Genomic DNA, 14,326 nt, shown 5'->3' with positions numbered 1-14,326 from the left:
CTTTTAATGGGTGCCAGAAACAATCTTTCTGCCTGGGCCTCAAAAATTGTCCTTAACCCTGGGTTCAAAATTTGGTAGATGTTGACCATGAGCCAATCTGCGAGTTGTGAGGCTCAGGGAAATACATTTGTCTTATTGAAAAAGAAAATATACATTTTTTTTCTTGCATTTTCCTAAAAGTTGCATTTACTTTTTTAATCACTACAGAAACAAAAGAAATCATTTACAGTCGAATCAAGCTGAGGTTAAGTATTCCCAAAATATAGGAATATTTTTCCTGCTCATAATGTCACAATTGGTAAATGTCTCTTTTAAGTTGACTCTGTTTTTGGTAACTCAGTGGTTCTCAACTCTTGCAGACCCAATGCCTTACTTTTTATTGCAAATATTTGGTAACAGTTTTACCATTCTAAAATGAAATTTGCAGATGACACTCCTGCACTATTATATATATCATGTTGCAACTGTAATATAAATGTATAGTGAAAAAGAAAATTATTTACAATAAAATAATATGTATTTCTGTGTGTAAATGCTCAGACATGATCACAAAAGGAGACAAAATGAGGCAGTGTGATGTTGGCACCCATATCTAATATCTACCTGAATACAATATCTACAAATATTGTATACAAGTGTGGTATGTTGTCTTTTCATGCCACAGACTGTGTTGCCATTGATAATGTGATTTTTAGGAATGAACAACTCTTGGTAAAGTTCTGAGGAAAACAGAGTAAAATCTTCCCTCGATATCCATAGTAGTTGCATTTCTAGAAAATTCAGAAAATTAAAACCATACCAAAAATATACTATGTGTTTTATGAAAACTGCTCTGATTATTATGAACATATGTGTCATCTCATGAATGTCTGGAAGAACATTCAAATACAGAGCAAGACCTGATAAATCCTTATTGTGCAGACAATTGTGTCCAAGACAAGATGTCTAGTCTCTTGTCCCAACTGCCAAATGCCAGTAGTACTCTCTTATAATTGTGATATCCAAAAACGGCCTGAGAGGTCAATGTCACTCCCACTCCTGCATGAGATTCATTTTCATAGCAACTAGAGACAAAGAATAGGCAAATTGAAATTTTCTATTTATTCTGTAAATATTAATGAATAAGATATATTATGGAAATTGCATTTCTATATTTGGGATAATATTTCTTATAGGTCCACAGAAATAAGTCCTTTATTATAATATACAATAATACAGAGAAAAGCACAATTACCTGTCCTCAACATATTTAAAATCTGGAAGAGATTGTAATACAATCTATAAGCTAACAGATGTTATGATAGTAAGATGTAGATATATAAGAAGAGAAACTTGATGTAATTCCCATAAATAATGTTTTTAAATTTTTAACATTTTACTATAGTTATTTTCTTACAAATTTTACGGGTGTTACAAATTTTCTTAAAGCTTTTATGAGTCAGAAATTTTCTTACAAATATTATGAGTCAAAGTGAGAAAGAAAAAACTAAGAAAAAATGGGGGAAGAAGACAAATAAGAAATAAAAGAAATGTAGCTTACAAAAAGAAAAAAGGACAGATAAAAGAAAATTTAAAACAGGAAAAAATTGCAGAACAAATCATATGTGCAGTATGTTGCTGCTTTTTCATCCTCAAAATTAATTTCTATGACTCAGTAATTTTAATGATCGTAGAAACTCACAGGGGTATTTCTTAGTCATCTGATTAACTTGTGGAGCCATAGAGTATAAAAAATTAGGAAAAATCTTTAAATCCTGAACATTTACCTTGCTGGGAAAAAAAAAAAATTTACCTTGATTCATTTGGTTCTTCTATTCCTATCATGAATTGCTTCAGGTTTTCTGAAGCATTAAATATGAAACTGGATCGGTTTCTTGGAAAGTTTCAAGATTATAACACTTGGAAGGAAACAGTAGAAATATGGGCAGGAGGGAAAAAGAGCCACAAGCCTATATAACAACTTAGCATCCTAATCTCATAGTCTAAATTAATAATTTTTCTATGTATTTCTCAAAAGCTCTTTTTTTAAGAATATTGTCTTCATTTATTTGAAAACAAATAACTTTAAGTGTGGAAGGGAATGCTAAAGATTTCAGTATAACTTTCTTAAAGGAAAATCTAAATTAACTGTGACCCAAGACATCTAGCAATTCTTCAAAAAACAGAAAAGGAAAAAATTTTATTCACTTCCCTTGGGAACTCATTTTAATGCCTAGCAGCATATTGGACAGGAATATTCTCTAAGTTTCAGTTTCACCATTATTTAAATATGTTCAGTAAGCTTTTAAATCGTTTTTGGAGCTATTGAGGGAGCTGATCCCATGCCCTTAAACTTGACCTTTCAAAGGACAAATCTAGATAGTCTCGTTATAGCAGAAGGCCATGAAGATTTCTGTTTCCCTTGATTTCTAGATAAGTGAATTTCCACCAAAGTTATGGTAATATGCAAAATTTTCTTACCATTCTCCCCCCAATCTGTTTTTTGTCAGAGTGTGAGTTGAGTGGGCATCTTACCTGGTTAGCCAAGTGGAGTTTATGTCTTTGGAGCTGAATCATGGTCAGGATTAACTTACCTAAGTTTGAGTGGAATGAAAAGAACTAGAGGGCTGAGTCCAGTCCTAAGCTTAAGAAAATACCATGTTCCAAATTGAGGAAACTAAAACAAGCTCATAAAACTAGAAACCATTAGACCCATGGTTCCCAGATGGGCCAAGTAGACACTTTGTGTTGGAAAATAATGCAGTATTGCAACTGCAGGTGGATTTAAAATCACTAGTCTTTGCATGGGAATCATTTCGAGATGGTGGGGATTAAATAAGAACTGGAATGAATGCTCTGACATTTTATAGTCCTTTTGTTCGGCTGCGTCAAGGCATAGTTTTAACAAGCAATGAAATAACCATTCCTACTTCCCTGTGCCCATTTTCACTCCCAACATAAAGCAAGTAATTCTGAATACCGTAGTCTGTGGCTAACGGCACAAAAGGCAATTCCACAGGTCAATTATCTTTTGCTTAAACCAATGGCTTCCCCCAAGAACAAAGAGCAGCAAATCAAAGCAGCTAATCGCTGTTACACTCAGGAAGATTTCATTATAAAATATGACATTGTCGTTACAGTCATTTGAGCGTGCCACAGCATGCAAGTAATAGATCCTAAAGAAATGGTAGGGAAGGAAGCAAATAAGGATGACCCCTATAAAAAATAGGTTTTTCAGTTGAGCCCAGAACTCCTGGTGGGATAGTAAGGAGTGGTGTAGCTTCCGTACCATCGACATGATGATGAAAATCTGGAAGACCAAGAGAATCACCACAATAGCTATGACAATAGTGACTATCATATAGTTGATGACTTGAGCATATACACGATTAAGTTCTTTGTGGAATACAAAGCAGTTTTGCTCATCATACATCTCACGAGTTCCATACTGGAAAACAACCAGGGGCACCACAATGACAATCACCAGTAGCCACAGTCCGGTACTGGCAGCCACAGCATGCAGTTTTCTGTAGAATTCCACTTTGTCTTTGCACTTGAAGAAAATGAGGTACCTGATGACCAGGATCACCACATAGAACAGGAATGTGAGATACATGTGGATATGCAGCATGGCGCTCACAAATTTGCAGAAGGGCAATCCAAATGTCCAAGTTTGCTTGATGAGATAGGCCAAGCGAAAAGGCACCGTCAGCAGAAAAACACTGTGGACCACTACCAGGTTAATAACTGCTGTGGTGGTCATAGACCGGGTGTTCATTTTCACCAGCAGGAACAAAATGGAGATGATGCCCACCAGTCCTCCAATGAGCACTATGCAGTAGAGCCCAGTTAAATAGGGTGTCAGTATAGGATTGCAGGAGGAATTATTGTGGTCAGCCATACTTCAGAAGTTACCTGGAAGAGACAAAGCACCCGTGTAACTGACAAACATCCAGAGCTTTGTTCATGTCTCCTTCCTAACACTGACAATGTGACTTCATCATTTATCTGTTTACATGATATAAACTTTATGTGCCTTAAGAATGAAGACTATGTCATATGCATGCCTGTATACTCCAGATGGAAAACACAGTAAGTCATCGATTCTTAATCTTTAGTAGGTTAAAGACCTCCTCAAGAGGCCCCCAGAGGCATGTATATATGTACATAGTCAAAACAGTTTGCATAAAACGGGATTGCAGACCATTTGAAGCTGGTACATGGATACTAGTACTCCAGCAACCACTAAAAAAATGTAAGATGGATGGAAAGTTGAGTGGGTGCACTAAGTACATAAAATATTTTTTTTCTTTTAAGTATGATTCTATTTCTCAAATTCCTTCCAACTCGTCAACAGTGATCCAAGAATGTTTGTACTTAATTCATTTAGGATGCTGATTAGTTTGACAAAAAAAATTAAGTCAGTCAAAGCAGCAGCAAGCAGAAAGAGAGTATATCTGAATTCTCATTGTAAGGTCTGGGCTAAGTTCTTCTCAGAGGCCCCACTGAAAATGAAGCATGTCTCCCAATTCTCTCATCTCCCACTCAAAAATTCATAAAAGAACACTATCATTTTTCCTCTGGACTACCTAAATAGTCCTGGTCTCTTCTAATTCATTGTCCACATTCTAATTTATTATTTACTAAATAAAAGATTTAGTAATCTTTTAATTACACTAATCAAGTCACTTCACTTTCTTATTTAAATTCCTTCAATGGCTTCCCATTTCTATTAAGATAAAAGCAAAATCCTTACATGTCTAGAATGTTCTGAGTTATGGCAAAATCTGATCCCTTGAGACAAGATACAGATTCAAGAAATAATCTAGAGGTGAAATTGACAGGATTTGACGAATTGTATATGGGGAAACGAGGGGAAAGGAAGTATCTCAATCACACCTAGATTTCTGACTTGAACGACTGTGTGATTAGAGGTCTGTTTACTGATACCAGGGAGGCTGAGAGTCAAAGCTGAGAAAGAACAGAAGTTGAATTATGCACTTAGTACCTGACCTTTGTAACACATTTGCAGTTATTATTCATTTCTTAAATGTCTCTTTATACAACCAAAATTACCCAGCAACAAAAGTGAACCAACTTCTGATACACGTAATACTGATACATGACGAAAGCATTATACTAAATCATGTATTCTCATTAGGGCAATATCGCCCCCAAGGGGGCCAAAGTTTGTTCTTGAGGAGTGAAAAATCTTACTTTTTATGTGTAAAATACAGATATACCTACAATACATAAACAGACATACACTATATCTGTGGTATTAAAATTTCATAATGGGAGAAACACAATCAGGTGAAATATGTCTGAAAAGGCTCCTTGGGGGGTAATAATAAAAAATGTTGAGAAACGCTATACTAAATAAAAGATGTCATCTGTCACATGATGTAGTGTATACACAAGTCGGATTATAATGATGTACACCTGAAATCTACATACTGTTATAAACCAATGTTACCTCAATAAAAGAAATTTTTAATAAAATATGCCAGCCACAAAAGACTACATATTGTATGATTTCTTTTTTCTAGAAAATAAAAACTAATGTGACAGAAAGAAGATCAGTGTAGCCCAGGGCCCAGACTGTAGGGGATGTGATTGACTTCAAAGTGGCCTGGGGGATCTTATGAGGTGATGGAATGTTTTATATGGTGTTGGTTACAATTGTAGTTATTTGTCAAAGCTTATCAAATAGTACACTTAAAATTGGTGAATTTTCTTTCATACAATCTCAATAAAACTAATTTAAAGAACATAATAATAATCTGACCCCAGAGAGCCTTTGCTTTTGTGGGCAGGGGACAGAATTACCATGTGACCCACTTAAAAGGTTGCCTCGTGTAACACTGTTCTATGTGATGTGTAGTCTCTGTATTTGCCTTTCATTTGTCCCTGTAGAAAAGTAATTCCATCAAGTAGACATGAAATTATATTGTGTTCATATCTGAATCAAGGGTCAATGTGCCACCATAAGTTCTGCTCAACATTTCCTTCAGGTATTGACCTAGAAGGACCAACTTCTGAGAGAAGAAGAAAGTAAAACCAATCACATATCATCTGTCTCAAGTGCTCCTTCTTTCTTGTAAACTGCCAGGAGCTCTCTCTTTCAGATGTAAGAAGCCCATGTTAAATCTCTGCTATGTGCCAACTGCTACACAAGACGCTTGCCTGTACGTGGTCTCATTAACCCTCATAGCAGTCCTGGGTCTTGTGTATGTAATACTATACTGAATTTCAGATGAAGAAACTGAGCCCTAGACAGAATAAGTCATTTAGGCAAGGTCTCTGAAGTCACACACACACACACACACGCACACACAAACAGAAAACTCCTTATTGTGTATCATGAGAAGCAAGTTGTGCATCACCTGAGCCCAAGTTTCTAAATCTTAACATAAGAAGAATGGGAGGCCATGAATAAATTTGGTCCGGCTCACATGGCTGTATGCCAATATATCTTGAAAGCTGCCCTTCCTCTTTCTGGATGTCTCACTTTCCTATTCCCTTTCCTTGGTTTACAGCAGATGCTATAAGTTAGCTCATTCAACATCCATTCTAACCCTTTCTGGCCTGCCTTTCTGTACAGACTTTTTGCAGCCGTAGTGCTTGTATGTGACCTAGCTTCTGCTAGTCTGTTGCACTACTGCAAAACTTGGAGGCAAAAGTGAGTCAGATGAGGAATGTCAATGTGTAGAGAGATTAGATCATTTGGCAAGACAGTAGTGGAAATGCCTGGTTGCTCTGGGACAGCGCTGGCACTGGTACCCAGTACCATATACATCATGGATTTCAGGATGCAATAGTTAGAGTCAATGATGTTTCTGCTATTAACCCCTTGGTGGTGGTGGATATTTTTCCCTGACTACATGGATAGTGCCTTTGTAGCAACCAAACCTGGTTACTAGACATTCCAAGGTATTCTGTAGGCTATTACCTTTTAATAAACACCTTCTGCTTAAACTAGGTAAAGTGGGTTCTTTTGTCTGCAATTAACAACCCAGATATACCTGGTTAATTCCTATTTCTCCTTCAAGAATCGACTGAGGCATCGTTTCCTCCAGCAAGCCTTTCCTAAGCTCCACTCTCAGTTCAAGTCGGGTGCCATTCCTCTTTTGCCCCATGGAATGCACCATGCTTACCTCTATTAGGGCACTTATCACACAGACCATAATTCTCAGTTAGACTTCTTCCTTCCAAACAAGACTGACCAGGGAAGAATTACATTTTCCTTTGTATCCACAGAACCTAATGAAGTTTTAAATATTAATTTAAATATTATTATTGAAAACTAACCTACATATAGTAGAGTGCTCAGCTGTAAGTATACAGCTCAATGAATTTTAAGAGTAAATATACCCTCACCAGAGGTACTCACTATCCTTACAACCAACACCACAAACGAGGTTGTCTACTTTGAATTTTATATAAATTCAGTGTCCTGTTTTGTGTGTATCCAGCTTTGGTCACTCAACATTATGCTTTGAGATTCATTCATGTGTATAGTTTTAGTTAGTTCATTCTTGTTGTGGCATATTATATAGTTGTATAAATATATCACAATTTATTTATTCCGTGGTTGATGGACCATAATATTATTTCCACTTATAAGGCTATTACAAATAATGCTACTCTGAACATTCTTATAAATATCTTTTGTAAAAATAAGTATATATTTCTGTTGGGAATTTACCGAAGTCTGAAACTAATGGATCATAGGGTGTGTGTGTGTGTAGTTATAGTAAAAATCACAAATAGTTTCCAATATAAATGTCTACTAACAGTTGATGAGAGTTTCAGTTGCTCCACAACCACAAGAATACTGAGAATTTTCTGCCTTGTTCCTTTTTGTCATTGTAGTAGATCATTGTAGTAGTAGTTGTATCAAACTGTGTTTTTAGTATGCATTTCCCTAATGACTAATAAAGGTGAGCACATTCTTATATATTTATTGGATATTTGGATACCCTATTTCGTGGAGTGTCTGTTGAAATCTTCTGCCCCATTTCTATTTAGTTGTCTGCCTTTTTCTTATTGATTTGTAGTAGTCCTTTAGGTAGCAGATATTACTCCTTTGTTGGATATACGTTGCAAATTTCTTCCGCTTTCCTTTTCACTCCTTGATACCATTTGTTGAACAAAACTTCTAATTTTCAGTATTACCAATTTATCAAATTTTCCTTCGAAGTCAGCACTTTCATATCCTGTTAAGAAATCTTTGCCTATCCAAAGACAATAAGGATAGTATGCTGTGTTTTCTTCTGTTTAACTTTTTTTACATTTTTCATTTTTAGATGTACAATCCATTTAGAATTGATTCTTTAATATAATGTATGGTAGGAGGCCATGATTAATTTTTCCCATATGAATAGCTAATTGACCCAGAATCATTCATTGGAAAGACCATCTTTACCCTCACTAAACTGCAGTGTCAGGTTTGTCATAAATCAGGTGACCACATGCGAGTCAATTTAGTCCATTTTTAGGACTCCAGTATGTTCTGCTGGTTTATCGATCAACACATGTGCAAATACCACACTGTTTAAATCACCATTGCAATGTAATGAGTTTTCTTATCTGGTAGTGTAACTTTTTCAGCTTTCGTTTCCTTAAGATCACCAGAGCTATACTTGACCTTCTGCATTTCTAAATAAGTTCTGGAATCTACTTATAAAAACTTGTGGGATTTTTAATGGATTTGCATTGAAATTACAGATATTGATAGCTTTAGATAGATATTGATAGATTTTTAATATTCAGTCTTCTTATCCTTGAACATAACATATCCCTCCATTTTCTTGGGGCTTCTTTAATTTGTCTCAATAATGCGCTGTGGCTTTCTATATAGAAGTCTTTTACATGCTTTCCTATATTGATTGAGATAATCATATGATGTTTCTCCCTTTTTTGGGGTAGCGTAGTGAATTACAATGATTGATTTTTACATGTTCTACACTTGCATAGCTGGAATAAAACCCATTTTGTTGTGATATATAAACCTTGTTAACGTATCATTTTATTTGAGGTGCTAGCATTTTGTATAGGATTTTGCTTCTCTTGTGAAAAAGACTGGTCTATAATTTTCCTCTCAATGTGTTTGTCAGGTTTGATAAAAAGGTTTTGCTGGTCTCATTAAATGAGCTTAGAAACGTTCTCTCATTTACCGTTCTCTGAAGGAGTTTGTGTACAGTTGATGTAATTCCTTCCAGTGTTCTATATATTCAGCTGAGATTATATTTAATTTTATTATTCAAATCTTTTATATACACACTGTCTTGTGGGGGTTTTCTGTCTCCTGTCTGGGCAGCTATTGAGAGTAGTTTGCTATGATCTTCCACGCTTGCTATAGATTGTGTAGTAGCCTTTTCATTCTGTCAACTTTTGTTTTATATGTTTCTACACTATGCTATTGGTTCATAAAAATCTAGAATAGTGATATATTCATTATAAAATGTCCTTCTTTTCTAATAATAAGTCTTCCTTTAGATCTACTTTTTCTGATACACTGAGCCTTCTTTTGTTTAGTGTTTGCACTTTACATCTTTTTCCATCCTTTTACTTGCAACCCTTATGATTCTACCATTTAAAATATGTCTTTAAAATGTGTCATATAGTTGGGTCCTGTTTATTTAATTCAATCTAACAACCTTTGTCTTTCAATTGGACTGTTTACTCCATTTACGTTCAATGTAATCTCTGATTGAAGTTGTGTTTAGCATATCATCCTAATTTTATTTTCTATTTGAATTAATTATCCATGTTATGTCTCTCTCTTTCTCTGCTTTCCTTTGGGTTATTCAAATATATTTTTATTTCATTTCCCCCTCTATTAATTTCTTAGTTATGAATTCTTCTCTTTGTTTTATTGGTAATCCTAGAGATTATAGCATGCATCCTTCATCTATTATAGCCTAATACAAATTATTACTCTTGCCACTTCTCTCATACAAATTTGGAACATTTTAATTCCATGTACCCTCTCCTTCCTTCAGTTTTATTGTTTTCACGCATTTTAAATCTACATATATTTTTAAACCCACACAATATTATTATTATTATTGTATTTTACAGTTAATAATCAACAGACATATTTATCCACTTAGATTCCTTATCCATTGCTCTTTTTTAAAAAACACTTTATTAAAGTATGATTGACACACAAAAACAGTATACACTTACATATACAGCTTGATGAATTTGGAGGTAAGTATACACCTGTGAAACCATCACCACAATCTATGCCATAAACATGTCCATCACCTCCAAAAATTTCTTCCCACCGTCTTTATTTATTATTATTATTTTTTTTTGCGGTAAGGAAACTTAACATTAGATCTATCCCCTTAGCAAATTTTAAAGGATACAATACACTTGTTAACTACAACCTCTATGCTGTACAGTAGATCTCTAGGATTTATTCATCTAGTATAACAGAAATTTTGTACCCTTTGATTGATACCTCTCTGTTTTCTCCTCCCCCCAGCCCCTGGCATACACCATTCTACTCTCTGCTTCTATGAGTTTAACTATTTTAGGTTCCTTATATAAGTAGCATCATGTAATATTTGTCCTTCTGTGTCTGGCTTATTTCACTTAGCATAATGTTCTCCAGGTTCATTCATGTTATCACAAAGAGCAAAATGTCCCTCTTTCTTAGGCTGAATAATATTCCATTGTTTATATACACCACATTTTCTTTACCCATTCATCCACTGATAGACATTTAGTTTGCTTCCATGTCTGTTGTGAATAATGCTGCAATGAACATGCGATTGCAAATAACTCTTTGATATCCTGATTTCATTCCTTTGGATATATATCCAGAAGTGGAATTGCTGGATCATATGGTAGTTCTATTTTTAACTTTTTAAGGAACCTCCATACTGTTCTCCCTAATGGCTGCACTAATTTACATTCCCACTAAGAGCATACAAGCGTTCTCTTTTCTCCATATCCTTGCTAACATTTATTATCCTTTGGGTTGTTTTAATAATAGCTATTCTAGCAGGTGTGAGGTCATATCTCTTTATGGTTTTGATTTGCATTTCCCTGATGATGGATGATATTGAGCACCTTTTCATGTACATTTTGGCCATTTGTATGTCTTCTCTTTGTAGAAAATGTCTATTCAGTTCTTTTGCCCATTTTTAATTAGGTTATTTGGGGTTTTTTTCCTATTGCGTTGTAGGGGTTCCTTATATACTTTGGATATTAACCCTGTATCAGATAAATGATTTGCAAATATTTTCTCCCATTCCATGGGTTACCTTTTCATTTTGTTGATGGTTTCTTTTGCTGTGCAGAAGATTTTAGTTTAATATAATCCCACTTGTCTATTTTTGTTTTTGTTGCCTATGCTTTTGAGGTCACATTCAAGAAATCGTTTCCAAGGCCACTGCCAAGAGGTTTTTCCTCCGTTTTTTCTAGGAGTTTTACAGTTTCAGGTCTTACAATTAAGTCTTTAGTTCATTTCAAGTAAACTTTCTTGTGAAGCATAAGATAAGGCTCCAATTTCATTCTTTTGCATGTAGTTATCCAGTTTTCCCAACACCATTTATTAAAGAGACTATCCTTTCCCCATTGTGTATTCTTGGCACCCTTGTCAAAGGTCAGTTGACTACGTATGCATGGGTTTATTTCTAGGCTCACTATTCTGTTCCATTCGCCTATATGTGTGTTTATTTGCCAGTACCATAGTATTTGGATTACTTAGTAATATATTTTCTACTATAGCTAGGTATAGTAGCTTTGTAATATATTTTGAAATCAGAAAATGTGATGCCTCCTGCTTTGTTCTTCTTGCTCAAAATTGCTTTGACTATTTGGAGTCTTCTGTGGTTCCATATAAATTTTAGGATGTTTTTCTATTTCTGTAAAAAAATGCCATTGAGATTTTGATAGGGATTGTATCGAGTCTGTAGATCACTTTGCGTAGTATGAATATTTTAACAATATTAATTTTTTCAATCCATAAACACAAGATATTTCCATTTATTCATGTCTGCTTTGATTTCTTTCACCAGTTTTTATAGTTTTCATTGTACAAGTCTTTCACCTCCTTGGTTATGTTTACTTCTAATATTGTATCCTTTTCTAAGCTATTGTAAATGATATTTTTCCTTAATTTCCTTTTTAGATGGTTCATTCTTAGTTTATAGAAATGCGAGTGATTTTTGTATGTTGATTTTGTATCCTGCAACCTTCCTGATTTTGTTGATTAGTTCTAACAGGGTTTTTTTTTTGTAGAATCTTTAAGATTTTCTACAAATAAGATCATGTCATATGCAAACAGAGATAATTTTACTTTTTCCTTTCCAATTTGGATGACTTTTATTTTTTCCTAATTGCTCTGGCTAGAACTTCCAGTACCATGTTGAATAGAAACAGCAACAGTAGGCATCCTTGCATTGTTCCAGATCTTAGAGGAAAAGTTTTCAGTTGTTCACCGTTGACTCTGATGTTAGCTGTGGGTTTTTCACATACGGCATTTCTTGTGTTGAGGCAGGTTCCTTCTATACATAATTTGTTGAGAGTTTTTATTATGAAAGGGTATTGAATTTTGTCAAATGGCACTTTTTCTCCATCTATTGTGATGATCGTGTGATTTCTATCCTTCATTCTGCTAATCAGGTGTATCACATTGATTGATTTATGTATGTTGAATCATGCTTGCATCCAGGAATAAATCCAACTTGGTCATGGTGTTTGATTCTTTTAATGTGTCATTGAATTTGGTTTGTTAATATTTTGTGAGGATTTTACGTTCATGTTCATCAGGGATATTGGCCTGTAATTTACTTTCTTTATAGTGTCTTTGTGTGGCTTTGGTATCAGGGTGATGCAGCATCATAAAATGAGTTTGAAAGTATCCCCTCTTCTATTTTTTCAAAGAGCTTAAGAAGGATTGGTATTAATTCATCTTTAAATGTTAAATAGAATTCATCTGTGAAGCCATCTGGTCCTGGGCTTTTTTTTCTTGGGAGCTTTTTGATTACTGAGTCAATCTTATTTGTTACTGGTCTGTTTAGGCTTTCTATTTCTTCTTGATGCAGAGTTGGTAGGTTGGAGGTTTCTAAGAGTTTATTCATTTCTTCTAGGTTATCCAATTTGTTGACGTATAATTGTTCATAATAGTGACTTATAATCCTTTTTATTTCTGAGGCGTATGTTCTAATGTCTCCTCTTTAATTTCCTATTTTATTTATTTGAATGTTCTTTTTTTTCTTAGTCTAGCTAAGGGTTTGTCGAGTTTGTTTATCTTTTCAAAAACAAACTCTTAGTTTCCTCAATTTTTTCTATTATTTTTCTTTTCTCAATTTCATTTATTTCTGCTCTGATGTTTATTACTTCCTTTATTCTGCTAACTTTGGACTTAGTTTTTTCTTCTTTATCTAGTTCCTTGAGATATAAAGTTAGATTGTTTTTCTTTATCTAGTTCCTTGAGATATAAAGTTAGATTGTTTATTTGAGATCTTTCCTATTTTTTAATGCAGGCATTTATGACTATAAACTTCCCTCATAGTACTGCTTTTGCTGCATCCCATAAGTTTTTTTTTTTAATCTATTTATTTATTTTTTTCCCCCAAAGCCCCAGTAGATAGTTGTATGTCATAGTTGCACATCCTTCTGGTTGCTGTATGTGGGACGCGGCCTCAGCATGGCAGGACAAGCGGTGCATCGGTGCACGCCTGGGATCCGAACCCAGGCCGCCAGCAGTGGAGCGCACGCACTTAACCGCTAAGCCATGGGGCCAGCCCTGCATCCCACAAGTTTTTGTATGTTGTGTTTTAATTTGTCTTGAGATATTTTCTTATTTCCTTTTGATTTCTTCTTTGAACTAACGGTTGTCCAAGAATGTGTTGTTTATTTTCTATGCATTTGTGAATTTTTCAATTTTTCTTTTTTTATTGATTTCTAGTTTTATTTCATTGTATTTGGACAAGATACTTGGAATCATTTTAATCTTCTTAAATTTGTTAAAGCTTGTTTTGTGACATAACATATGATCTGTCCTGGAAAGTATTCTATATGCACTTGAGAAGAATGCATATTCTGCTGCTATTGAGTGGAATGTTCTTTATATGTCTGTTAGGTTTGTGTGGTCTATAAGTGTTGTTCAGGTCTGCTATTTCCTTATTGATCTTCTGTCTGGATCATCTATCCATTATTGAAAGTGTGGTATTGAAGTCTCCTACTATTATTGTGTTGCTATCTATTTCTCCCTTCAGATCTGTCAATATTTGCTTGATATATTTAGGTGTTCTAATGTTGGGTGCGTATATATTTATAATTGTTATATCTTCTTGTTGAATTGTCTCTTTATCATTATGTA

At 34.6% G+C, this 14,326-nt stretch overlaps 1 protein-coding gene across 2 annotated transcripts in view; it reads right to left on the bottom strand.

The window, feature by feature from the left end:
* Positions 1-1,148: 1,148 nt before the first annotated feature.
* GPR141 (G protein-coupled receptor 141) overlaps positions 1,149-14,326 on the bottom strand; it is a 64,239-nt gene continuing 51,061 nt past the window's right edge. Inside the window, exons 2-3 of one of the 2 annotated variants that reach the window (XM_058528381.1) lie at positions 7,137-7,242; positions 1,149-3,894 (exon numbers count right to left, since the gene is read on the bottom strand). In XM_058528381.1, the coding sequence (XP_058384364.1) occupies positions 2,972-3,880 (909 nt within the window). In that variant the 5' untranslated portion in view covers positions 3,881-3,894; positions 7,137-7,242 and the 3' untranslated portion in view covers positions 1,149-2,971. The remainder of the gene's footprint in view (positions 3,895-7,136; positions 7,243-14,326) is intronic. The other variant, XM_058528371.1, reaches the window with a different exon arrangement.

This window comes from Diceros bicornis, chromosome 3 (assembly GCF_020826845.1).
Source record: "Diceros bicornis minor isolate mBicDic1 chromosome 3, mDicBic1.mat.cur, whole genome shotgun sequence".
NCBI lineage: Eukaryota > Metazoa > Chordata > Mammalia > Perissodactyla > Rhinocerotidae > Diceros > Diceros bicornis.
This window is presented reverse-complemented; position numbering and strand designations above follow the sequence as displayed.